Source organism: Myotis myotis, unplaced genomic scaffold, assembly GCF_014108235.1.
Source record: "Myotis myotis isolate mMyoMyo1 unplaced genomic scaffold, mMyoMyo1.p scaffold_m19_p_3, whole genome shotgun sequence".
Lineage (NCBI taxonomy): Eukaryota > Metazoa > Chordata > Mammalia > Chiroptera > Vespertilionidae > Myotis > Myotis myotis.
The window spans coordinates 93,119,130-93,146,598 of NW_023416335.1; the positions used below are offsets into that span (position 1 = coordinate 93,119,130).

At 39.6% G+C, this 27,469-nt stretch overlaps 1 protein-coding gene across 7 annotated transcripts in view; it reads left to right on the top strand.

The window, feature by feature from the left end:
* LRCH1 (leucine rich repeats and calponin homology domain containing 1) overlaps positions 1-27,469 on the top strand; it is a 259,657-nt gene that overhangs the window by 221,817 nt on the left and 10,371 nt on the right. For 5 of the 7 annotated variants that reach the window (XM_036301739.1, XM_036301741.1, XM_036301740.1 and 2 more), the window contains 3 exons: positions 4,350-4,459; positions 6,293-6,430; positions 13,652-13,729. In XM_036301739.1, the coding sequence (XP_036157632.1) occupies positions 4,350-4,459; positions 6,293-6,430; positions 13,652-13,729 (326 nt within the window). Of the gene's footprint in view, positions 1-4,349; positions 4,460-6,292; positions 6,431-7,047; positions 7,134-13,651; positions 13,730-21,667; positions 21,819-27,469 lie in introns of those variants that run through there. The other 2 variants (XR_004966388.1, XM_036301742.1) reach the window with 2 other exon arrangements.

Genomic DNA, 27,469 nt, shown 5'->3' on the forward strand with positions numbered 1-27,469 from the left:
CTGAGAATAAATGTACAAATGAGAATTGAGGACATCTAGTTGATATATTTAAGTCATTAAATATTTTAAATAGCTTAAGAGATGAAAATAAAATAAATATAATTTATTTAGAGTTACATACCACATAGTTGAGTCTCTATTAGTTCATATTTTAAACATTTTACTTCAAGATACATACATAGTGATAAAAGTAATGTCAAATGAAATGGAGAGTATGATTTACAGGGAAGAGAAGTGAGATGTGAGATATCAACACAATGCAAACACAATAGGGAGATATATTTCCCAATAGTTTTTTATTATTTCTTTTTTATTTTTTAAAAATTGATTTTAGGGAGAGGGGAAGGAAGAGAGAGAGAAACCTCGATATTTGCCTCCCATAAATACCCCGACTGGGGAACGAACCCACAACCTGGGTATGTTCCCTGACTTAGAATCAAACCCATGACCTTTTGGTGTATGGGATGATACTCCAACCAATTGAGCCACACCGGCCAGGGCAATAATACTTTTTAAAATCTAAGTGTGTTATATATGTAATACATAGAAAATATGTATTTAAAACATTTGCTGTGATTTCTGGTCAAAATTCAACTGTGAATGCTTTTCCAGTTGTCTTATTTGTAATGATATGTATATTTTGGCAGGTTAGTTATTAAAGAAATTTTATTATTTCATATATTTCTAAATTTTTTAACTGAAAATAAGTATGGTTGCACAACAAAACAAAACAAAAGTCCCTCATATTACTCTGTTTTAAATTCTGGAAGTTAAGGAGGGCTAAATGGAAACTTTCTTGAAAACAGTTCTTTTACTTAAAAAAGAAAGGGGGAGACATTTTTGTTTTTTCAGAAAACATGGCTATTTGTGGATCTGATGTTGTTTAAAGGAGATAAAGCCTAGAATGAAAGATTTATGTGTGATTTGGTATTTCCTTAAGAGTGATATCTGAAACTGAAGGACTTTTTGTTGTTGTTTTCAAGCTGGAAAAGGTTTAGACATCTTATGTAATGTCTATCATTACCAATGAGCCAACTAAAACCAGAAAGATGAGGTGACTTGTCTAGTCACATTGCTAGATAGAGATGGAGATGGGCCATGCCCAGCGCTCCTGTCTATCATATTTACATTCATTCTAAAGCTGTTCATTGAGGACTCTTTGTGCAAGTTACGAAGTCAGAGTGCTTCATTTTTAATGGAGAGAAACAGATCTATACAGTAAGAGAGAAAATGATGTGTACTGTGAGAGAGACATAAGTAAATATGACATGAAAAAATAAAACCTGTAGGTAATATAGTCAGAGCTATCATAATGGTCCCAATTCAAATTATTCTCTCCTAAGAAGCCCAGCAAAATAAGCACGCACTTAAGTGCTTTGTAGATTTATTATTAGCCTAAAGACTTTGTTTTAAATTTTCATCTATCCCACAGTAATTAATCCATTTCAAAAACTAGTAGTAGTTATATAGTTATGGTTTGCAATAATTTTATGTACATTTGAAATGTTCATTTAAAAAACCACAGTTCAAATGTATTTTAACACTTTGTGATTAATTAACATCATAGAGACAAATACCCAAGCCTGCATTTTGTATTTTGAATTTAAGATGAAAAGCGATGCCAAGGAATTAAAACCTAGACACTATTGCATATCTTTTATCTCACATAGGGCTCCATCAAGGTGTAGACTTGAATTGTGTGCTGTTAAACAAAAGCTCATGGTTAATTTAACTTCCTGGTAGTTTTGTATTCTGAATGAAATCTGCCAATAAAAACATACTGAAAATATTAAACATGCAGTATTAGATAAGATTGCCCTCAGGAAAAAAGGCAAAGGAAAATCCTTCAAACATTAGATTTTTTAAAAACAGTGTTGGGGCTCCCCTTGCTGGCTAGTTTGTGTATTGCTCAATTCTGTCTATATTCCTTGACTTTTTTTTGGTAAATTTGGTTGACTTCTTTTCTTTGGGTGTGGATTATTTCTTGATTTTACATTTTAGTACATATCCCTTGTGGTTGCTGTGTTTAAATGGAAATTTTTTTTGTTGGACCCATTATGGTGTGCGGACAAGCTTAATGCATTTACAATTTCTTCTATGCTTCCTATTTCGTCAGACTTTCCTTCGTTTCCCTTTGCTCTGTGAACTTCTCATTTCTCCCTGCTGGATTACTCTGCCCTCTTCCTTTTCCGGTCTTGCCTTTGTTTTTGAAATAATTGCTCTCCCTTCCAGTGGGGTTTAGTTTTCCTGGGCCTTGGTAACAGCCCTTTGGTGGCGTGTTTTTGGATCTTTTTGCCTGTGACTTCTTTGGATGGCTTGAGGCAGAGGGTCAGCCCCATGCTGACTCCTCTCTGAGGTTCCAGAAGACATTATGTACATTAGATCACCCCCTTTCTCCATAACTCTAAATCAGGGGTTTGTTAAGATGTGTCAAACTTTCAGTCTTTCACAGAGCATTAAAATGCTGATTCAAAAATTCTAGAACTGACTTACAAAGAAAATACTGAGACATATGAAGTACAATTAAAGTCATTTATAAGATGGTTTGGTCCAAAGATACAAATTGAGATTAAAATGGCACTGTTGGGTGAGCGTGGAATAATTTATTTTATGGAATGGACTTGAGTTTTTAGTTTTTTTATTTGAAGTATATTTATAAACAGTATTCAACCTAAAAAAAAAAAGAATAAGTTGGAATAACTCTTAAAGTGGCTCATAGGAAATGCTTGTCAAAATAGAATAATAGTTGCATAACCTTTTTATTCTACATTATTTACTTTATGGTGGATGAGATTACTAGAATTGTATCATGCCAATGCAGCCTTCTACCTTGTATTGATTTTTAAAATTGGAGTTCTCTGCCCAAAATTTCCTAAAGAGCTCCACTACCCTTCTCCCCAAACACACATACATAGTCTAATGGGAGCTAAATATGGTTCTTACCAGCTCTTAGCTCCCTCTGTGTGTGGAAAGGTGACAGTCTTAATAGGATAAAAATCTCAAGGGAGAAAAAAAGTTCAAGTTTAAATCTCTGGGTTTTGTGTCATAATAAAACTCAGAGAATCGGTTTCACATAAGAAGTCTCTAGAATTGCTTTACATATTTAAAATAACACAGGTTAATGATTTGTTGGCTAAAATTTTTCATAAGCTTGAGTTAAGAACTAAGTGATGATACACAGGATTACATGTTTGAGTGTGGAGTACAAAAACTCTGCCTTCTATCATGCCAGTGACAGTGTATCCAAAAAGTTAGCTCTTTAGAGATGACCATAGATTCCTTTTAGAAAAGTTAGCAAGATTAGAGGCAGTTAAGAGATTATCGTTGGCTTCAGGCCCTTAAAATTACAACCTCCAAGTATTGCAACTAACAGTGGTGCTCCCTCTGAAAGGAGTTAGGCCTCTGGCTGCAGAAAAAAAGGTATGCTCTAAACCAGGGGTGGGCAAACTTTTTGACTCGAGGGCCACAATGGGTTCTTAAACTGGACCGGAGGGCCGGAACAAAAGCATGGATGGAGTGTTTGTGTGAACTAATGTAAATTCAAAGTAAACATCATTACATAAAAGGGTACGGTCTTTTTTTTTTTTTTTTTTTTTTTAGTTTTATTCATTTCAAACAGGCCGGATGCCGCCCACGGGCCGTAGTTTGCCCATGGCTGCTCTAAACCAACGGTCGCCAACCTTTTGGACCTCACATACCACCGGTCTAAACCTCACAAGGATAACATCTTTGAAAGACTAATACAGAGGGTACAAAATATTCTACATATATAAGCAAGGGTCAGTGACAAGAAGGCAGAATTTTCCACTCCACACTCATACATGTAATCCTGTGTATCATCACTTAGTTCTTAACCCAAGCTTATGAAAAAGTTTAGCCAAAAAAACATTAACCTGTGCTATTTTAAATATGTAAAGCAATTCTAGAGACTTCTTATGTGAAACCTATTCTCTGAGTTTAATGAAAAGACTGAAACCTCAAGTGTAATGTAAATGAAAACTTAAAATGAAAACACTGGGAAAATGAGAGAGGAAGGAAGTCTTTCAGAGAGGTGAGATGGACCATCTCTGAGGATGAGCCAAGCTCTTCCCTGGATTCAGTTTATTGCCACCAAAAAATACAGCTTTTGTTAGTCCACACAACCCAGTATAATTTTAAATTATAATCTTTTTTAGAATATTTGAATCATGCTTTCATGTGGTGTTACATTTTTACCATTATTTCTACGAGTGGTGAATGAATTATTTGGGATAAATAAAGAAACCGTTAGCTTAATTTAAATATGAATAGTGTTATGACCATCTACTCGAGACACACTCCATAAAGGCTTTTTTTCCTTTCTATTATAGTGTTTCTAAGACCTCAGAGAAATTTGGAATCTATAGACCCGCAGTTTACAATTCGGAGGAAAATGGAACAAATGAGAGAAGAAAAAGAACTGATGGAACAACTCCGTGAGGTACCCAAGGAATATTATATGTTTGAGTAATAATTTTCAGAATTGAAGCAACATGGTAGTTAGGGGCGCCTCTCCCCCAACCATCGCCACTAAAGCAGTTGAAAATTTGAGTATAACTTTTGACTCTCCAAAAACTTAACTACTAAATAGCTTGTTTACCTGAAGCATTACTAATAGCATCAACAGTTGATTAACACATACTAAACATGTAATATGTACTGTATTCTTACAACAAAGGAAGCTAGAGAAAAGGAAATGTTATTAAGAAAATCATAGGAAAAGAAAAGACATTTACAGTGCTATGCATATTTATCAGAAAAAAATCCTCACCCTAGCCGGTTTGGCTCAGTGGATTGAGCTTTGGCCTGTGAACTGAAAGGTCCCGAGTTCAATTCCGGTCAAGGGCACATGCCTGGGTTGTGGGCTCAGTCCCGAGCAGGGGGCATGCAAGAGGCAGCCGATTAATGATACTCTCTCATCATTGATATTTCTCTCTCTCTCACTCTCCCTTCCTCTCTAAAATCAATAAAAAAATATATATTTTTAAAAATCCTCATATTAGTGGGCCCACACAATTCAAACCTGTGTTGGTCAAGGGTCAACTGTATTTTTAAAAAAACAGACTTTGAAGCACTGCAAACAGTGCTAGCTTCAAATCTAGCCAGGTCGCCTACAGACTGTTTGATATTGGGCAAGTCATTTAACATCCCTGAGTGTCCGTTTTTTCATGTATTAAAATAATAGTTCCAATCTACCGTAGTGTGATTTTATATGTAATATATGAGATAATGTAAATAGAACTACTTAATGCATATGTATAAAGCTAGTATTATTTCAATTCAGATATACTTTAAACTAATGCGCTGTTTTTCAGTTACTTAATAGTAATATTCCATTAATTTAAAGATGTTTTAAGTTATCCTCACTTTATATCCCAAACTGGTCAGAACTTTTCAGTCAATCATTTAATGGAAAAATTAATTGAGTTCCTACCAAGCATGAAGTCACGTGCTGGGTAACATTAAAGATTTCCAGCTCTGTGATGATAGGGACCATGGCTAATGTTTGACCACTTTTTTGCCTAAGAAAACATGGGGGGTGAGAGTGGAGGGGGACAGTTTGTCTTCTCTTTTAAATCTGCCTTTAGCTGCCTTAGGTTGGAGAATAAATTTTGTCCTATAATCCAATGTGAAACTTCCAGTATTTTTCACAAATGAGATAAAAACTGTTATAATGTTGTTGGAGATGTGTACTAAATTCTCATTTAATATGTTTTCCCAAATTACAAAGGAAAAACTATAACTCCTTGGCCTCTAATTTGAGTATACAATTATCATTTTACAAGATGTAAGAGGACACTATCAATCATGTATCTATTCATATTTGCATATTTTATTAATTCTTCAGGGAAAATGCTATATTCTTTTAGAAATCCTTTACTTGTCACTTTTTTCCTTTTTAAAATAACATTTTAATTGAAAATATAATAGGAAATAATGCTGATTGGAGAAAATAGAGAAATGCTAAAGAAAAATAAATCCTTTTGTATCCCACTGCTCAAAGACAAGCACTGTTAACATTTTGGCTTCTACTGGCATTCTTTCTACATTTAAGTTGTTTCCGAATTGTGAGCATCTCATATACAGTCATGTGCCACTTAACAATGGGGATATATTCTGAGAAATTAGCAGGCAATTTCATCGTTTTGTGAACATCATTGAGCACACTTACACAAGCCTAGATGGTGCAGCCTACTACACACCTTTGCTATATGGTATACCACTGCTGTATATGTGGTCCATCGTTGACCAAAACGTCCTGATTCCCCCACAGAGCATTGAGATGAGACTCAAGGTCAGCCTGCACGAAGATCTGGGGGCTGCGCTCATGGATGGTGTTGTCCTCTGCCATCTGGTCAATCACATCCGCCCGCGATCTGTTGCAAGCATCCACGTCCCCTCACCAGCAGTTGTAAGTAACACTACATAAAGGGAAACTACTTTTTACGTAAAACAGACTCTTTTGAGACAGTGTTGCTGGCTAACGATGCCAGTGGGATCATCTGCTCAGACCCTCTCTGTTGGGCCCTAAACCACTTGAAGAGCAGAAAGGAATAAATCTGAAGGAAGCAATATTTTCACTCTTAAAGGGAGAATATTTAAAATAAATGTGTCAGTGACAGAAAATGAATTTATTTCAAATATAGAGCAAATCATATTTACGAAATTACTGGTTGGGGTGCTAATTTTAAGACATTAGGGACTAAAGATTCATTTCTTACCAAGGGTTATTTAGCAGTGAGAAGGCTTTGGGAAAGCTGTTTTTTAGTTGGTAGCTTCTCGTTTGAATGGTGTTTCTTTCCTTTATTAGCCATTGGGGATTTTAGGATAGCTCTGAAAAAATGTGGGCTCTGTGTAAAAAATCATTACTGACCTGTCAAGCCGGAGGCTGATCAGCCGTCGTTAATGCAACAGTTCCTTGATCATTCACTGTGCTCCAGGGTATGTTGGGGGCATTGGGGAATGATGGGAAATGTGAAAATAAGTGAGACTCCATTAATGTCCTAAAAATATTTGTCCCCTCTGTAGGGGAGATAAAGCTGGCAAATGGATCCTCTTCCTGTATACACAGAGCATGTTACCATCCAAAGGAGAACTATGGAGTCACTTTTATGGTCAGTCAGATGAGTGTGGAGAATCAGGGATCAGCTTGTCCTGGAAGCCTATATCGGGTTCAGACAAGTAGAGAAGAAAGAAGAATGTCTATTCACACTATTTGCTGTTCTTTAGACAAGGCAGGAAAAGAGTAGGGGCTTAGGGTTTGGATTCAAATTCCAGATCTGCTCATAAGCCATATGTCTTTGGGAATGTTATTTAACCCCTCTTAAACTCAATTTGCTTTTCCCTATGGGAAATATTGTGAGGATGAAATGAGGTACTACATATGATATACCCACACATGTAAGCCATTTTTATCATTAGTGTTAATAGGGCAGATTTTCAAAATTCAGACTTCTTAATCCCAAGGCATAGTGCTCATAAAACGACCACGTGGCAAGGGCGCGGGGGAAAGCCACTGTGAAGCCACCTGCGCCCTCCCTCGGCCTCCTGGAAAGCCTCACAGTGGCACTATTTGTCCTAATTTCTTTCCTCTGTTCTCTTAGCTGATGATGCCATTTCAACTCTCAGTTTCTTTTTTATACTGTTGAACATATTTTTCCTTTGGAAAGTTTGGTCATTTTTGCTTCAGAAAATGGGGGCGTGGAATGACCAGTTTGTCTCCTCTTTCAAATCTGCCTCTAGCTGCCTTAGGCTGGGCAGTAAATTTTGTCCTATAATCCAGTGCGAAACTTTCTAGTATTTTTTACATGTGGGATCCAAACTGTTATAATATTGTCAGAGCTGTGTGCCAAATTCTCATTTAAATAATTTTCCCCCAAAGTATAAGAAAGAAACTATGATTTCTCGGCTTCCAATTGAAATGTACAATTATTTTGTACGGTGTAAGAGGATACTATGAATCATGTATCTATATGCATTTGTATAGTTATTCTTAAGAAAAAATGCTACATTTTATTAAAAATCCTTTGGTTTTTCACCTTTATTTTTCTTTAAATAACATTTTAAATGAAAATATAATGAGAAATAAAGCCTAGTTGGCAAAAAAGAAAAAAATAGAGAAATGCAGAAGAAAAATAAATCATCGCCCAAAGACAATCAAAACATTTTGGTTACTATACTATTAGCACTTTCTGTATTTAAGTTTTTTAGTTGTAAGCATCTGATACATATTGTTTTTTAAAATTTATTATTAAAACCTGAATATTTCCTATGTCACTAAAATTCTTCGCAAACATCCATTTTAGTAATTGTAACATATGATAGCATATGTTATGCTTCCTTTTTAGAAATGCAGTTGCTAAATGTCCACTCTTTGAAAATTCTTCAGAGAGCATCTTAAAGCCTCTTTGACAAGGCCCAAGCCACAGTGTCGTGTGGCGTGCTATCTCTACAGCAGTGTTTGCAGAGGCTGCTCTCTGAACGAGAAGGCTGCTCCCCACCCTGCCTCCAGATCCTTCACCTGCAGCATCACTAGCTCTCATTTCTTCTCTACCATAGTGTTTACAGGACGCAAGCCATTCTTGACTCCTCAGCACTGAGATAGAGTGTTTTCCTTTTTTTCTTTCTTATAACAATCTCCCCACAACTAAGATCTATCATACTCTACTGTAATTTTCTCAAACTTGTTAATATTTTGAACTAGAACAGAACTAAGTGACCATGAGGATTGTATCTTTCAGTTTCACAGGTGCATCCTTAGCACCAGATAAAGAATCTGAGACATAGGAAACACTTGATCAGTCATGAATGGGAACCTTTTCCATCCATGTGATTGCCAGCTTTTTAAGCATGCTAATTTTTCATTCATGAAACCAATACTGTCCATTTTTAATGCCAAACTGAGGGAATATAGTGATAAACAGAATCACTATTATTGTCAATACTAGAGGCCCAGTGCATGAATTCGTGCACAGATGGGGTCCCTATGCCTAGCCAGTGATTGGGGCTGTTCGGGCTGTGGGAGGTTGGCCAGCAGGGGAGGGGGCGCAGGAGGTTGGTTGTGGGAGCAAACTGACCACCAGGGGGCAGCTCCTGCATTGAGCATCTGCCCCCTAGTGGTCAATGCATGTCATAGCAACTGACCATTCGGTCACTTAGGCTTTTATATATATACTAGAGGCCTGGTGCACAAAAATTTGTGCACTTGGGGGGGGGGGCCCTCAGCCCAGCCTGTGCTCTCTCGCAGTCTGGGACCCCCGGGAGATAACAACCTGCTGGCTTAGGCCTGCTCCTGGGTGGCAGAGGGCAAGCCCAATCCCTAGGTGCAGCCCCTGGTCGGGCTCAGAGCAGGGCTGATTGGGGAGTTGGGGCACCACCCCCTGTCATGCACAGAGCAAGGCGGATCGGGAGGTTGCGATGCCACCCTCAGTCACGCTCAGGGTAGGGCCAATTGAGGGGTTGGGGCACCGCCCCCTGTCACACTCAAGGCAAGGTCAATGGGGAGGTTGCGGCGCCATCCCCTGTCATGCACAGAGCAGGGCCCATCAGGGGGGTTGGGGTTCCATACCATGTCACGCACAGAGCAGGGTCGATCAGGGGGTTAGGGAGCTCCCCCCTGTCACTCACAGAGTAGGGCCGATAGGGGAGTTGGGGCACCTCCCCCTGTCACACACAGAGCAGGGCGGATCAGGGGGTTGGGACACCACACCCTGTCACACTCAGGGCAGGGCCAATGGGGAGGTTATGGCTCTACCCCATCACACACAGAGCAGGGCCCGTGGGGGGCAGTTGGGGCGCCGCCCTCTATCACCCACAGAGCAGGGCCAATCAGGGGGTTGGGGCGCCGCCACTGTCACACTCAGGGCAGGGTCGATGGGGAGGTTATGGCTCTACCCCGTCACACACAGAGCAGGGCCCGGGGGGCGGGGGTTGGGGCGCCGCACCCTGTCACACACAGAGCAGGGCCGATCAGGGGGTTGGGGCGCTGCACCTTGTCACACACAGAGCCGCAGGGCAATCAGGGGGTTGGGGAGCTCCCCCCTATCAGGCACAGAGCAGGGCTGATCAGGGGGTTGGGGTGCCTTCCCCTGTCACGAACAGAGCAGCGTGGATAGGGAGGTTGTGGCCCCACCCCCTGTCACACACAGAGGCGCAGGGTGATCAGGGGGTTTGCCCCACCTGTCACGCTGATCCCGGTGCCAAGAGGCCTCACGGCTCCGCTGATCCCGGTGCTGGGAGGCATATTACCCTTTTACTATATAGGATAGAGGCCTGGTGCACGGGTGGGGGCTGGCTGGTTTGCCCTGAAGCGTGTCCTGGATCAGGGTGGGGGTCCCCACTGGGGTTCCTGGCCAGCCTGGGTGAGGGAATGATGGCTGTTTGCATCTGGTCACACACCCTTCAGGGTGGGGGTCCCCACTGGGGTGCCTGGCCAGTCTGGGTGAGGGGCTGAGGGCTGTTTTCAGGCTGGCGGGTGACTGAAGCTCCCAACCGCTCCTTTTTTTCTTTTTTTTCTTTTTATTCTGGGCCAGCTTTAGCTCTGAGGCTTGGCTCCAGCTCTTAGGCCTCAGCTGCTGAAAGCAGGTATCTGGTTTGTTTGGGTTCTACAATCAAAACACTGTTTCAACTCCAGCTCTGAGATCCCGGCTGGCTGAAAGCAGGTTTCTGGGGTTTTGTTTAGCTTCTGTATTTGTAACAATGTTTCAAACTGCAAGCTCAGAGGCCGGCAGCGGCAGGTGGGGAACATTGGAGTCCTTCGTCACTAAAGCAAGCAAGCCTCATGTTTGCTTCAAGCTGCCTGGCTGCCGGCCGCCATCTTGGCTGGCAGTTAATTTGCATGCCGCCCTGATTAGCCAATGGGAAGGGTAGCGGAGGTATGGCTAATTACCATGTTTCTCTTTTAATAGATAGGATAGATGCTAAGAATCTCTTAAAATAGATTTTCTGAATCTTTGACAACTTGGTAAGCTAACCACTGGCATCGAAGTTGTTGTAATTTTTTATTTTTTTGAACTATTGTATTTGTGGCAAGTACTTTTCTAATTGATACTAGGCAACAATCTTAGAATGGGCACTTTATCACTTCCAAAGATGGAACATTTTCTTTATGTAGCTTAAAGCACACTTTCATTGACTTTACTGGGCTGACCTAAGTATTTTGAATGGTGTTGAGCATCTTTGGAGTTTCAGAACAGACTCCCCTAAATCCTAATTAGGAGGATCAGAACTGCCTCTCAGTATCCTGTGTGCGGGGCTAGGACCTTTTTGTCTGATATCCCCATATCACATTACCCATTTCTGTCCCTTCTCTTTGCATGAGGCTGAATGTAGCTGTCTTGTCCTAAGATACACAAAAGGTGGGCATAACCACCTAACAGCTTCTTGGCCCATCTTTGCAGACCTCATATCCTCCCCAGCCAGAGTGGAAAATATTTGTTTAACTTCCAAATTAAATTGTTCCACCTGGAAGCAGGCTTTCTTTCTTTCTTTTTTTCAGGGGGTGGGATAGAAGAAGTTTCTTTTATTAATAAATACTGTGCAAATTTAGTTTTATGAAGATTGGTGCCGGCCCCTAAGCTATGGAATGAGTTGCTTCACTCTCCCTTGCTGTTAGCAGGGTAAGATCAGTTTTCATAAAACACTAGAGGCCCGTTGCATGAAGAGATTCGTGCAATAGGCCTTCTTTCCCCTGGCTGCCAGCACCAGTTTTCCTCTGGCACCCGGGACCCAGACCTTCACTCTAGCCACCGCCTTCCATCTTCTCTCTGGACACAGTCTTCGCTGTGGCTGGAGCCTTCAGTCTTTGTTCCTCGCTCCGGCGGGAGTCTTCAGTCTCTGGCCATAGCTGCTCCTGTAGCTCCTTCCAGTACCCCCTCCCCGCCCGATAGCTTGATCGCTACTTCACCTGCAGACCTCGCTGACGGGCTCCTGGGTCCCGGAGTTCTGTCTTGCCTGCGCCCGGCTTTCCGATCACCATCAGGATCATGGGCCGCAGGCAAGGCGGCTCCTGGGTCCTGGGGGGCTGCCTTGCCTGCGGCCCAGCTTTCCAATCACGATCACAATCACAGGCCGCAGGCAGGGCGGCTCCTGGGTCCCGGGGTGCTGCCTTGCCTGTGGCCTGGTTTCCAATCATGATCACGATCATGGCCACAGTGTCCCACCGCCCAGGGCCGGCTGGGGGCGGGGCTTAGGTGGCACATGGGGGCCCGGATGGCGGCTTGCGCTGGCCTGCCCTGCCTGCAGTATGCAAATTAGCCGCCATCTTTGTTGGCGGTTAATTTGCATATCGCGCTGATTAGCCAATAGGAGGCATAGCGAAGGTATGGTCAATTACCATGTTTGTCTATTATTAGATAGAATTGCTTCTGTACGTGGACAGTTGGAGTTATTCATGCTTCTTGCCTCCTGTTTTAAAAGAACTAATAGTGGAACATTAAGTTTAGCAGTAAAGCTTTTAAAACATAGCATGTAAAAAATAAAAATGTGTGAATCAAGATGTGCCTGTTATCCATGCCACACACCTCAGAAGTCACCTCGCCAGGGTCAGCACTTTTGTGAGAGGCTCTTGGTTAAGTCCTTAACATCCACCTTGTTCAGTGCTGTTTATCTTGATGTTGCCTCTTTCTAATTAAATTCATTGCTTTAATGGGAAAGAGTTTAATTGGCTACTGAATTTAACCCTTTATATACAAATATAATTGCTGATAGGAAAAGGTGTATTTTTAGATGAACTAAAGTATATCACACAAGAGTTTGGCCCCATAAAAATTGTGTATAAATATGTGTGTGTGAATACATGTATATAAGCGAATATGTACATATGCAGAAAATTTTGCATATATGCATACATGTATGTACTTGTATAAATATATACATACTAGAGGCCCAGTGCACAAAAATTTATGCACTTGGGGGGGTCACTCAGCCCGGCCTGTGCCCTCTCACAGTCTGGGACACCTCGGGAGATGTCCACCTGCTGGCTTAGGTCCGCTCCCCGGGGGAATGGGCCTAAGTTGGCAGTCAGACATCCCTCTGGCAGCCCGGTAGCCCTCGGGGGATGTCCACTTGCCAGTGGGGAGCAGGCCTAAGCTGAAGTTGGATATCCTTAATGCTGCTGAGGAAGCGGGAGAAGCTCCCACCACCACCGCTGTGCTGGCAGCCATCAGCCTGGCTTGTGGCTGAGCAGAGCTCCCCCTGTGGGAGCGCACTGACCACCAGGGGGCAGCTCCTGCATTGAGCGTCTGCCCCCTGGTGGTCAGTGTGTGTCATAGCGACCAGTCATTCCCAGTGGTTCTGCTGTTCATGTCAATTTGCATATTACCCTTTTATTATATAGGATATGCAGAAATTCTGCATATAAGACACATATCTATGTATATACATATATATGCATGTTTTTGTAGACACAAACGTATGCATACAATGTCTGGAAAAATATAATAAAAATAATAATAGTTCTTATCTCTAGGTGGACATTTCTGGATAGATAAATTTTTATTGTCTTCTAATTGAATACATAATTTTTCACCAATAAACACATATTACTTGTGCCATTTAGAAAGTTTAAATTTTGTTATTATTAAAATTATTTCTCTTTTAATAATGCATTATTTTTGCATGTTTGCATTTATAGCCCAAGCTTAGCATGGCCAAATGCAGAAGAAATGTGGAAAACTTTTTGGAAGCATGCCGAAAATTAGGAGTACCAGAGGTAACACCAAACTTGTCCAAATATTGTGTTTTAGAAAGGATTTTATTTATGTGTTTGAACCCACTGGATAGATGTACAACTTTGTACATCCTTTTAATCTGTCTTCCTAAAGGAATATTAAGTAAGTCATAACATTTTAGTTTAAATTGCTCTATTACAATGAAATTAAAATGTCTTAAGTCATTATGGTCAATTCTGAAGAAAAGAAAAATATAATTTCTTTGAGGTTTTGAAGTAAGTGTGTAATTCCAAACTTGAAAAAAAAACTTTGTTTGCTTGATCTCCTTCTCCAAGAGCAGTAATTGCTGAGGCTTCAATGAGCCTCAGTTAGGTCCCATAGGGTAGAATTTGGAGCTGATGACTTTCCTTTTCCAAGACTCTTATGCAAAGCAGAGCTGTAGTTGACAACTAATTTGTTGATTTTCATTTTGGGTATGTGGATCAAAATGATCAGCATTAAAATATTAATTATTATTATTAATAGTTACCATTAATAATAATAATGTTTGTATGTTGCTTTATAGTTTGTTAACTGCATTTATATTTCCCTCTTTAGTCTGCTGTAGACTCATTTGGCAAGTCCCTATAGCCAGCCCAACTCTAGTTTGCTACTTTTCTTTTTCACAAGCTAAACCCCAGCCTCAGCCAATTTGGGGCTTTTAAAGACTTTGCTAATAATACCATAAGATGGTTTCTAATTATGAGTTTCTAATTATGAGGGAGAAAAAAAGCAATTCACTCAGGATTTTCGGGTAAGTTGAGAAGTTTATCATCATTGGGATCAACAGAAATTCCATTTCTTGTAATTTCTTCTATCTTTTCTAATGGTCCAGGGATAATTACACTCTATCATAAGATACTGTTTTTGAGTATGTGAAGAAATTACATTTTACTCAGTGATAGGAGTTTATTGAAACTGAGAAGACTTGACTGCCTCCCTCCCTCCCTCTCTCCTTCCCTCCCCCCCCGTCCTTCTTTCCTTCCTCCCTTTTCTCCTTTCCTTCCTTCCTTCCTTCCTTCCTTCCTTCCTTCCTTCCTTCCTTCCTTCCTTCCTTCCTTCTTTCCTTCCTTTCCTCCATAATTTTTAGTTTGATGAGGGATTAGTGGTGGGTTTCTGATCTTATTTGAAGAAAAATAATTATTAAAGCAAATATTTGTGAAAATTCTTATACACATACCTTTTAAAATAATTTTATTCTGTCATGGGCTAATAAGATTTCTCATGTGTGAATCAAAACTATCATACCAAATCGGGTGGTGAATTATTTATTCTTGTGCTAGAAAGCACTAATGAGTTATGACCTAATCCCCTGTGATATTTTTAAACTCATCAAAGTTTTTTGGCTTATGGTAATACAAAATGCAATGGAAATGCACTTTCTCATTTATCGTTAGTAAAGATTAGTAATTACGATTTCTTTTTAAGGTGGGCAACTGGGATTTAGAAAAATGCAAAGAAATTTTTATAATAATTTCTGCATTCTGTCTCTGGCACTAATAGGCAACTCATAATTCCTAAGAAGAATTACAAGGAGTAAATGACTTTTTGCCAATATCCCACTTAAACTATTTTCAAAAACATTTTTTAAGATCTGAGGTGATTTTTAAGTTTGCATATGTGTGTATGTATATGTACATATACTGTATGTTCATCCTGATGGATAATCCAATTGCATTTTACTGGTGACTAGAGTTACATTAAGTTCATTGCTACTAGAAAAAAATTCAGTTAAACTTTTTAACAAGATATGTTAAAGGAAGGAAGGAATATTCTAGTGAAAAAGCATAAATCACCAGTTGAAAGTCAGTTGGCAAATCTTCCTGTATACACTCAAAAGAGCATGTTTTCATCTCTCACAGAATTGATGAGGAATAAGTTATTGAAAATAAGGAAATATTTTCATTAGGAATATGATACTGAGTTGGGGGAGGGTGAAATGACACCCTCCCACTTAGTTACATTTCTTTCAGTAGTTAAAAGAGGGTTGATGTTTTGAGTGAATATGTGGCACACAATTGGTGATTTACACTAAAAATATAGTTATATCACAAGTGTAGTTGAATAAATTTTCCATTTGCAATCAGAAATTTAAAAAGACTGGTACAATGGAACAGAATTGAGAGCCCAGAAATAAAACTATGTGTTTTGGACAAATAATTTTCGACAAAGGAGCCAAAAAGCATACAATGGAGAAAATAAATCCTCTTCAATAAATGCTGCTGGGAAATTAGAAAGCCACATGCAAAAGATTAAAACTAGATCACTGGCCTTCACCGGTTTGGCTCAGTGGATAGAGCATCGGCCTGCGGACTCAAGGGTCCCAGGTTCGATTCCGGTCAAGGGCATGTACCTTGGTGGCGGGCACATCCCTAGTAGGGAGTGTGCAGGAGGCAGCTGATCGATGTTTCTCTCTCATTGATGTTTCTAACTCTCTATCCCTCTCCCTTCCTCTCTGTAAAAAAAATGAATAAAATATATTTTAAAAAAACACAAAAAAACTAGATCACTGTTTGTCCCTATATACAAAAATTACCTTAAAATGGATTAAAGACCTAAAAATAAGACCTGAAACAAATTACATAGAAGAAAACAGGTACTAAACTTATGGACTTTGGTGTAAGAGAGATTATTATGAATTTGACCTTAAAGGCAAGGGAAGTAAAGGCAAAAATAAATAAATGAGACTATTTCAAACTAAAAAGCTTCTACACAGCGAAGAAACCACCAACAAACAAAAAGGCAACCAATAGTATGGGAGAAGATATTTGCAAAGAATAGTTCTGACAAAAGATTAATATCCAAGATATATAAGGAACTCCTACAACTCAATACCAAACAAACAAACCAATTAAAAAATGGGAACCTGAATAGATGCTTCTCTCAAGAAGACATACAGATGGCCAACAGATACTTGAAAAGATTCTCAACTTCACTAGCTATTAAAGAAATGCAAATAAAAACTAGCAGATACCACATCACACCTGTTAGAATGGCTATTATCAACAAGTAAGTAATGACAAGTGTTGGAGAGGTTGTGAAGGAAAAGAAACCCTCATTCATTGCTGGTGGAATGTAGATTGGTACAGCCCCCATGGAAAACAGTATGGAGGTTTCTCAAAAAATTTAAAAGAGTTATGACCCAGCAATCTCTCTGCTAGGTATGTAACCAAAAAACTTGAAAACATGTATTTGCAAAGATATATGTATCTCTATATTCATTACAGCATTATTCATGTTGGCCAGGACATTGAAACAACCGAAATGTCCTTCAATAAATGATTCAATAAAGATGTGGTACATATATACAATGGAATACTACTCAGCCATAAGAAAAGATGAAGTACTGACATTTGTGACAATATGGATAGATCTTGAGAATGTCATGCTAAGCAAATAAGTCAGACAGAAAAAGCTAAGAACTGTATGATTTCACTCATATGGGATATAAAACTGAAAGCAACAAATGAACAAACAAGAAAAACAAATAACTCATAGACACAGACAACAGTATTGTGGTTACCAGAGGTAAGGGGGGTGGGGAGATAGTAAAAAGTAAAGGGGTTCAAACATATAATGATGGAATGAGATTTGACTTTGGGTAATGGGCATAAAATGCACTGTAAGATTATATATATATCATAGAATTATACACTTGAAACCTGTATAATTTTATTAACCAATGTCACCCCAATAAATGTAATTTATAAATCAGTAAATAAGCCCTAGCTGGTTTGACTCAGCAGATGGAGCAGCAGCCTGCGGACTGAAGGGTCCCGGGTTCAGTTCTGATCAAGGGCACATGCCCGGGGTTGCGGGCTCAATCCCCAGTAGAGGGCGTGCAGGAGGCAGCCTTTTAATGATCCTCTCTCATCATTGATGTTTCTATCTTTCTCTCCCTCAACCATCCTCTCTGAAATCTATGAAAATATATTTAAAAAATAAAAATAAATAAATCAGTAAATAAAATAAAAAGACTATTACCTAAAAACAGAGAACCTGTAACATTACATTTTCTTATTTGCATCAGACAATATTTGGGTAACAAAATATTCATTGACTTCCCAGTGACAAACAGATAATTGCTCCTAATTTGTAAGCTTGTCCTGCTTTCTTTTTTACCCATAACTTACCCTCATAAGTCACAGAGATCTTGACTTCTGTATGTTTTAAGCTAAATATCTTATTGACAATAATACATCATTCTGAAGAGACTGAAAAGGCACAGCTATGCTCTAAGCCCTTTATAACAGAATCACAGCTTGAAACTACAAGCCAAAGTCAGGGTTGGCAGGTTTTATGATTGTTCATATGGGTAGAATGTGGTTGCTGAGCAGATTTAGTTAAAATTATTACATGTAAAGTAACTTAATGGGATGGAAGCAAGTTAAAAATTGTTCTGGTTATAGTTTATTATATTATCTTGAGAAGTCCCCATGGACATATTCCCAGATATCTGCCTTGGGGTTAGTCAAGATTCATGTATGCTTTATTAGAGTGATTCTAGTGTGACTTACCTATAAACCTGGTGTCTTCAAATTGTCTGCATTCAGAATTGCACAACCTAATTATTTGCAGGTTATAGTATGTAGAAAGGTAAGGTAACTACAGACCTCTGCTAATTGTGACATTGGAATAAGGCTGGATCTATGCCCTTGAATGTTAGTCCAGGGTCAGGGATCTTAGGATTGGAACAGTGGACACCACAGATAAAAAGCAGAGGATGTCACAGAAAGAAGTTGGCGATTGGGTTCTGGAGAAATTGTTAGAGTGTCAGCAGGCCTATTTGCCATCAACTGTGAGGGATTCTAGGATGCGGGGAAGGTTTGTTAATGAGAATGCCAAGGAAAGATTGTAGAAAAGGGATATAAAATTTCTCTCTGGCAAGTTTCCTTTCAGTAGGTCACTTTCCTTTCTGCTGCCCATTCCTTGGTTTGAGGTTTTGGTTTTCTGTTTGGGGCCAGTTCCCCAACTAAAGGAACACAAATTAAATGAGCCTGACCTGGAAGAAGAGTGAGGGAATGCAGGAGGTTTGGGGTGAATTAGTCCCACCTGTGCTGTTAACTAGTTATACACCTTAGGGCAAACCCTTTAAAACATGGAGCAGTTAACCATTCATTTACTGAGCACTTCCTGTGCCTGCATCATTTCAAATGCTCACTGTTGAGGATTTGTTTTTAAGCATTAATTTCTTTTTTTAAATTCTTTTATTTTTAATCTTTTAAATTAAATTTATTGGGCAACTGACATTGGTTAATAAAATTATACAATACTGTTGAGGCTTTAAGGTAAATATTTTATTACCATACTGTGAGGAAACTGAGATTCAGAGAGGTTGAATAATTTGCTAAGTTGTACTGAAAGCTGGTAAGCAGCAGAGCTGGCATTTGAACCTGGGTCTATGAGCATGAAGAGTCCTCTGTCTTTCCAGCACAAACACGCCCTCTGTGCCTGAGTTCCCTGCTCTGCAAAGTGGAGGTGTTGGAATTAAACAATGGATTTAAATCACATTCTTCAGAGCCCTTGATTCTTTTGAATGGTCTGCACAGGAATCCAGAGAAAGCCAGATGGGAGTCTACAGATCACTCCCATCCCCTTGCTTCAGCCAGAGCAATTCCCTTTTGCCAGCTACATTTTCCTTTAGGGGAAAGAGAACGTGTCCTGCTGCTAAACACAGTTTGAAAATCACTGGACCCCTAGGTTTCTTTGAGGTCGAATTTTCATGAAAGCTTGGTTACATCCTGCAGCCCCATAATTGTTTTCCTCCTCCCTCAGTTGCTTAGCTGCCAGAGAATTACCACAGAGTCGTGCATCATGGCACCCTGAAAAGTCTGGGGATTGGGTGATGTTGCTGGCATCATCTCATCACACTTTGTAGTGTTGCTGCCAGAGGTCAGACTTTGCAGTTGTCTGTGACCTCTGGTGCAAGCTTCAGCTTGATCTTGAAGACAGGCCTACCCTCGGTGGGCTTCCAAATTATTTAGGAAATATTCTTTGTTTCATTCAGGAATCTGACTCCAATTAAGCCTAGGGGTCATGGGCTATTTATGGACATACTGAGGCTTCCTTTGCCTTTTCTGAGTCAGCTTGGCCATTCCTGGCCTCTGACCTTGATGGAGGGTGTTCATGGTTGGCTATTAGGGGTTTCCACATTGATCCAAATTTAGGACTATTGTAGTATTGACTTGGGTTGAGAGAAATCTGATTTAATAACATCAAAAGTGTTAAAAAGTAGGTATTTATTTAGTTCATGGGGGAAATTTTTCTACTTGATTTTAAATAAATAGCTTTGGCCTCAGACCTCTTTAAAGGACCAAGGTCCTTCCTTAATTTAATAGATTTGCCCTCTTCAGATGAGGAGGGAACTTGGACTAGAAATGTACTTTGTGTTCTCTTCATATTCATTATTGTTTTCAGAGAGAAGAGAGGACTAACGGCAGCACCTATCTGGAGGGTGGTAGACACCTGGTAGTCCTGACCTGTGCTGCCTGCTTGGGAAGCGCAGTACTGTTGGAAGTGGAGGTTTTCATTGTGTGTCCACAAGGATAGATCACTAGGTGTCCCTCAGCTTCTGCATCAGCCAAATAGAGTTAAAAATAAAATCCTAAAGTACATTCAGATGCTAACAATGATCACATTGATATAGTGGAATTGAAACTGGACACGACAGGGTCCTGCTGCCTGTCCCTACCAGAGTCAAGTAAGTAGAGACAATGTCGAATCTTTGTGGTGCATTTTATTATTCAGATGGACCTGTGATCCAACAGAGTGACAGGCACAATACCTTGAAAAAACTGCCCTGAACACCTCTTTTGAGCCAGCTATTATGTAAGGTTGGGCAGGGGTGGGGGGGGGGGGGAGAACCTAACAACTCTGTGCAACAAAGAAGTGAGTTCTATCATTGTCCCCATAAAAATTAGCACCTAGCTGCTGTCTCCTTTCAGACAGGTCCTGTCCTTGATCTGCTGTCAAGATTTATCTTCTTTTTGAGTGATAGACCCATTTGGGCTCCCAGGCTGCTTATCTCTCCAACTCTGATTTTCTTACAGCATGTCCTCCACAGTTTCCAAGGATTCCTAAGAAAACCTCTTATTCTATAGTTATTATTAAACAACTGTGATTCTATTCCTAAGTGCCTATCAAAATTAATTCAGGTCCTTGTTTTCAGTAGCTTTCATATTTGCATTTCTTTTTTTATAATGGACATTATATTTGAAAATAATAGTAAAAAATTTCCTACTTTACACCTGTTGTGAGAATTTAAGCAATTATACATATGTAACTTCTCTGAAGTTTTTTGTTAAAAGACATTTATAAGTTGAAGCTACTATGTATTTTTTGTTTCTTAAGAATCTTGAGAATAGCATAAATGAGTTCATTCTCTTTGAATCTAATGCCTCTTTTTCTTCTCAAATCAAAGACTTTAGTATCAATTTAAATCATAGCTAATAAGCACTTTTGGGGGGAGGGTGAGATTCTTCTTGTAAGATTTATTTTATTTTTCCATTTATATGGTTAATCCTGAGTAATCAGAAGTGCAGGCCAGCATGTTTATTTTTAACATCAGTTTTTAAATTAGTAATTTATTTTTTAAAAAAACACAGTTTTCTAGCTTTTAAAGTCATTCACATTTCTTATAGCTAGTATGTGTTTACCTTTCATGAAGATCCTTTTCCACTATGTGTTTCCTGATGGCAGTTACCTCGGGTTAGTGGTCTGACAGCCTTTCATATGTACACAGTTGTGAATATGAGCAGTATCTTCAAAAAGTTTTAAATTATATTCCTAGATTAATTAGCTTACCAATATTAGAGCTATCTTCTAAGTTCATAAAATCAGCAATTAGTTCTCATATATTTGGAGAAAACTCTAGAAACCCTTTCCTACCCCACTCAACTCTCTGACACATTACACTGTTAATTAGAGCTTCAAATTTTCAGAATGACCATCAACATTCTGTACTATGGACAGAACCTAGACACAGAACCTAGAGACAGAAGAACTTCGCTGGAGAGAACATGGCAAAAGATCCTGGACAGAAACTGGAGACAGAACCTGGAGACAGAACCTAGCGAGAGAACATGGCAAAAGATCCTGGACAGAAACTGGCCACAGAACCTAGAGACAGAACCTAGCGAGAGAACATGGCTGAAGAACCTAGAGACAGAACCTGGCTACAGAACCTGGATAGAACATGGCAAGAGAACCTGACTAGAACCTGGTGACTGAACCTGGCTGGAGAATCTGGACAGAACCTGGCTGGAGAACCTAGCAAGGGAACATGGCTACAGAACCTGGCTGGAGAACCTAGCAAGAGAACATGGACACAGAACCTGGCTGGAGATCCTAACCAGAACTTCGCTGGAGATCTTGAACAGAACTTCGCTGGAGATCCTGAACAGAACTTGGCTGGAGATCCTGGCTAGAGATCCTGGCTAGGCTGCTGATCAATGAACGCTGTCTCCGTGTCATTCCTTCTTCGCCGACTCCGTCCACACCTTTGGGGACCCCTGGACCTGCTGGGGTTGGTCCCCAGCATCTGGCGCCCGAACAGGGACCCCTTGGTAAGCGCCCCACACTCTGGACAGATAGGACTCCACCGTAGGAAGAGGGTGGATAGTCTTCGCCGACTCCGTCCACACCTTTGGGAAGCCCTGGAACAGGATTCCCCTAGGTAAGCCCCCCCCATTGAGAACCCCCACATTTGGGACAGATAGGACTCCACTAGGGTGCTGCAAACCCCCCTATAGAGGATAAGTTGGGTAAGAAGGTAGATAGTACAGAACTTAGATTGAGAAGATGTGCCATACTGAGTCCAAAGAAAGAAGACTCTGTATTGATCTTTAGATTAAGAAGATGTGCCATACTGAGTCTAAAGAAAAAAGACTCCGTATTGACCTTTTAACACATATGCTTGCTAGCAGAGGAGTTAAGGTTACTCCCAGTCAGATGGAACGTTTTATACAAGAAGTATGTCCATGCTTTTCTGAGGAAGGAAAGGTAAATGTAAAGGCATGGGAGAAGGTAGGCCCAAGGAGCCTTATCCTTAACCCCACTGCAGCCTTTTCACCCCAGGAAAGTGCAGGATTGGCAAGCTCTCCCTGGGGTGATAGATCAGGACTCAGGTAATAGCGGAAAGCGCCAATCCTACTCTTAAAATGTATACAAGAGAGCATTTGGGGTTTTTCTTTTTAATGCCTGCTTTTAAAAAATAAATAAGGGGGAATTTGCCGGGAGCCGGTACATCCTTGCTGTTTCAAGGGACCTGGCATATATGGCATACTGTTCTTAATATGTTTGCTCACCTTCTTGGCACTATGTGTTTTAACCAAGGTCACCTCTCCAAGAAAGGTTGTTTCCCCAGGTAGGGATTTTCCCCTGAAGTTAGGGAGGGAATAAAACCCCTTAACTAAGTGCCAGGCGGGTAATTAATCACTTTAACTACGAACAATCATGCTTAAGCTACATAATCTTTACTCCCTGGAATGGAGATAAGAAACGCCCTAACCTTTGGAATAGAGATTGATAGGATTGGAATCAACTGGTATAAATACAGATGTAACAAGAGAACAGGACACAAAACCTAGACACAGAACCTACACAGAACCTAGAGACCGAAGAACTTCGCTGGAGAGAACATGGCAAAAGATCCTGGACAGAAACTGGCCACAGAACCTAGAGACAGAACCTAGCGAGAGAACATGGCTGAAGAACCTAGAGACAGAACCTGGCTACAGAACCTGGATAGAACATGGCAAGAGAACCTGACTAGAACCTGGTGACTGAACCTGGCTGGAGAATCTGGACAGAACCTGGCTGGAGAACCTAGCAAGGGAACATGGCTACAGAACCTGGCTGGAGAACCTAGCAAGAGAACATGGACACAGAACCTGGCTGGAGATCCTAACCAGAACTTCGCTGGAGATCCTTAACAGAACTTCGCTGGAGATCCTGAACAGAACTTGGCTGGAGATCCTGGCTAGGCTGCTGATCAATGAACGCTGTCTCCGTGTCATTCCTTCTTCGCCGACTCCGTCCACACCTTTGGGGACCCCTGGACCTGCTGGGGTTGGACCCCAGCAAGGTATAATTAACATACAGCAAATGGCACCTATTTAAAGGTTAATGATTTGATGATTTTTGATATATATGTGTGAAGCCATCAATGCAATCAAGGTAATGAACATGTCTATCACTCCCAAAAGTTTGCTTGTGCCTCATTTTAATCCTGCTTCTCTCTGTTCCCCATTCCATGCCCAAGCAAACACTGGTCTGCTTTCTGTAACTATGAATTAATCTACATGTTCTAGAACATTAAAAACGGAATAATATGTACTTATAAAAAATTCTAGCTTCTTTCACGCTACATAATTGAGATTCATATATTTGCTTGCATGGATCAATAGTTAATTCCTTTTTATTGTTGAGTAGTATTTATTGTGTAGATATATCACAGTTTGTTTATTCATTCATATATTGATAGACATTGGGTTGTTTCCATTTTTTAGCTCTTACAAATAAAGCTTCTGAATGCTCATGTAAAAAAAAGACAAAAAAAAACCCCAAAACATTCTGTACTATGATATTTTAGACTAAAAAATAAATCCTTTGTAAGCATGCTGACTTTAAAAATTAAAATATTTAAATGAGTTGAATTTATTCTAAATTTCTTAGAATTTAGACCAAATTTTACTCAGAACATCTATAACCTACCTAGAGTTTTGCCAGATCTGTCTACATTTCTGCTTGTGTCTGTAGTATTGTCCAGAGCCAATTTTTTAAATTATTAATTTTTAGAGAGAGAGGAAGGGAGAGGGAGAGAGAGAAACATCTCTAAGAGAATGAAACATTGATTAGCTGCCTCCTGCACGCAACAAACCTGAACCCTGCGACCCTTCAGTGCACAGGAGGATGCCCAACCAACTGGGCCATACCCCCCAGCTCCTGAGCCCATCTTGAATAGTAATCTTAATCACATACTACTGCCTATTGCCTCTAAGACAGTGGTTCTCAACCTTCCTAATGCCGTGACCCTTTAATACAGTTCTTCATGTTGTGGTGACCCCCAACCATAAAATTATTTTTGTTGCTACTTCATAACTGTAATTTTGCTACTGTTACGTATTATAATGTAAATATCTGATATGCAGGATGTATTTTCATTGTTACAAATTGAACATAATTAAAGCATAGTGATTAATCACAAAAACAATATGTAATTATATATGTGTTTTCCGATGTTCTTAGGCGACCCCTGTGAAAGGGTCGTTCAACCCCCAAAGGGGTCGAGACTCACAGGTTGAAAACCACTACTCTAAGAGAATCCATCCAATACTCCTCTGGTGATTATGATTTCTGTTCACTATAATGAGAATTAGCTGCTGCATTTGCCTCCAGGAAGAGTTACTGTGTTTTTCAAATGCCTTGCGGTAATTGCTAATGCTTTGTAAATGCATGGTGAAATTTTGCCTCCTTAAATTTCTTTCCTTTTTAGTATTTTTCTATTTCAGTTTTAAGGAGGAAAAAAGTATAATGGTTAAATCCCTCTCATTAAGACTGAGATTTGGGAAGCACAAGAGTCAGAAAACTCCCAGGTTCCCCTAGCAGCTGCAGCCCTCGTTCCCATTGTGGTGTCCTTGCAGAGGGTTGTGTTGTCTGGTAGATTCCGAGAGCGGCTCTCAGGGCCACAGCAGCCCATGCGCCACACATAAGGGTGACTCAGAATTTTGCCTACCATACAATCTTACACCCATGCCTTTTCCTTTAGAGATCATGATTTAATTTAAATCACCATGGAAGGGAGGAAAGGGGGAGAAAATGGGAGATATATGTAATATTATCAACAATATATTTTTTAAAAATTTTATATCACTATGGACTGTAATTCTAGGCCCTATCTACTTTAGTGTGAATTAAGCCCAGAATCTGGCATCATAAAATTACTTCCAGGATAAAAAGAATGGTCTGTGCTGCCCACCTGCCTATGAAGTGTGCTGCTCAATAAGTGCCCTGAAAACTGCAATAGCGAACTGACTTGAGTTCTCTGACAGAGTTGCTGGGAAGCAGACCATACATTTTCCATAGGGTTTGGGGAAGTTATTGAAATATATAATGGAGATAGAATGTTTGGCTTTTAACCTGGAAATACCACTTTTGTGGAAATCACGTTTTAGTTCATGGATGCCTTTTGTCTTATGTCTGCTTTGCTCTGATTTCACTGGTTAAGCACAACATTGCAATAGAAAAATTTTATTGCAATAGAAAATTTCTTTTAGATATTTGCCCATCTGTTAATCTTTGTCTAGTATCTCTCTCCCAGTGAAATCCAATCTATGTGTAGATGTTTTAATTGTTGGGAAAATAACAGTGGCAGCTTGATTCTTCCAAATCTACTGAGAAAAGACACAATCTAGATAGATATAACATGATTATTATCTTAAAAAATCTTTTGTTGAGTATCTCTACCTTCATAATGTAAAATAAGATGAGAACGTTCTTAATCTTATTTAACCCACTTGATATTGTGGTATTCCTCCTTACCTGAGGGCATCAAGATAACCTCAGAAGATACAATTAAGACAAATAACTCTACTTTAAAATCAACTTTTAGTTGCTCTGTGATTTAAATCTGCTTAGCAATGAGGCTAAAACAACGGACAATATTATCAAAATATGTTATAAAATATATACTATACATATAAAATATATATTTTAAACACTTTGCCTACTGCATTCATGAAATATATCACAGATATTTTCTATCCTTGTTTGAATTGGACACAAAAACTACAACTTTTTTTCATACTGACATGAATTATAATCACTATAAATTTTAAGCTATTGTCATTTCTGGTTCAGGGATTCAGTGCATCATAAAACTGTTTGCTTCCTGGCAGTAATAGACATCCGGAGGTCAACTCAAGTAAATGAGCTTCTTATTTTTGCATTTAATCAATAAAATAAGAGCTCCGCCTCCTTATATGGTGACTGTAAATTAGACAAAACATGAATGGAGATCTGTTTCTGCCCCCACACCTGTTTAGTGGTGAAGAAATTTACATAATAACCCTATGTGGGAATGTATTGTATTCTAACCTCATATATAAGAAATTTCTTCAAGATTGTTGGTTTCTGTGTAGTTGTAAAAACATGAAATTTAATATGCTTTTTGACACATGTAGGGATATAATTAGAGCTAACATTCCTCAGAACTTTTCAGTAATCCCCAAAAGAGCCCAGACAGTGTGGCTTGGTGATTGAGCATCAACTTATGAACCAGGAAGTCACAGTTTGATTCCTGGTCCGGGCACATCCCCAGTGTAGGGTGTGTAGGAGGCAGCCAATTAAGGATTCTCTCACGTCATTGATGTTTCTGTCTCTCTCTGCCTCTTCCTTCCTCTCTGAAATCAATACGAATATATTTAAAAAAATAAATAAGTAAATAAAACATAATAATAATTCTAAAAGGAAAATAGGTTAGGTGCATGTGTTACTTTTCAGAGAGAAAAACTTTATATTCATTCTTCATAAACCAGGCTAAAAAATACGTTAAGAGGACTATGAGTAAAGGTGAAGATTAAAGTTTATAATTTTTGTTAGTAAGGTTAAGACTTAAATGTCCCAAATGAAAAACTCTTATTTTTATGCCATTAATGAGCACATGATGCCACTTGAATATTAAGCCTGTTTACCCCCAGAAGGATATGTAGATTACATAACTGTCTATTCCTCAATAGTGTGAT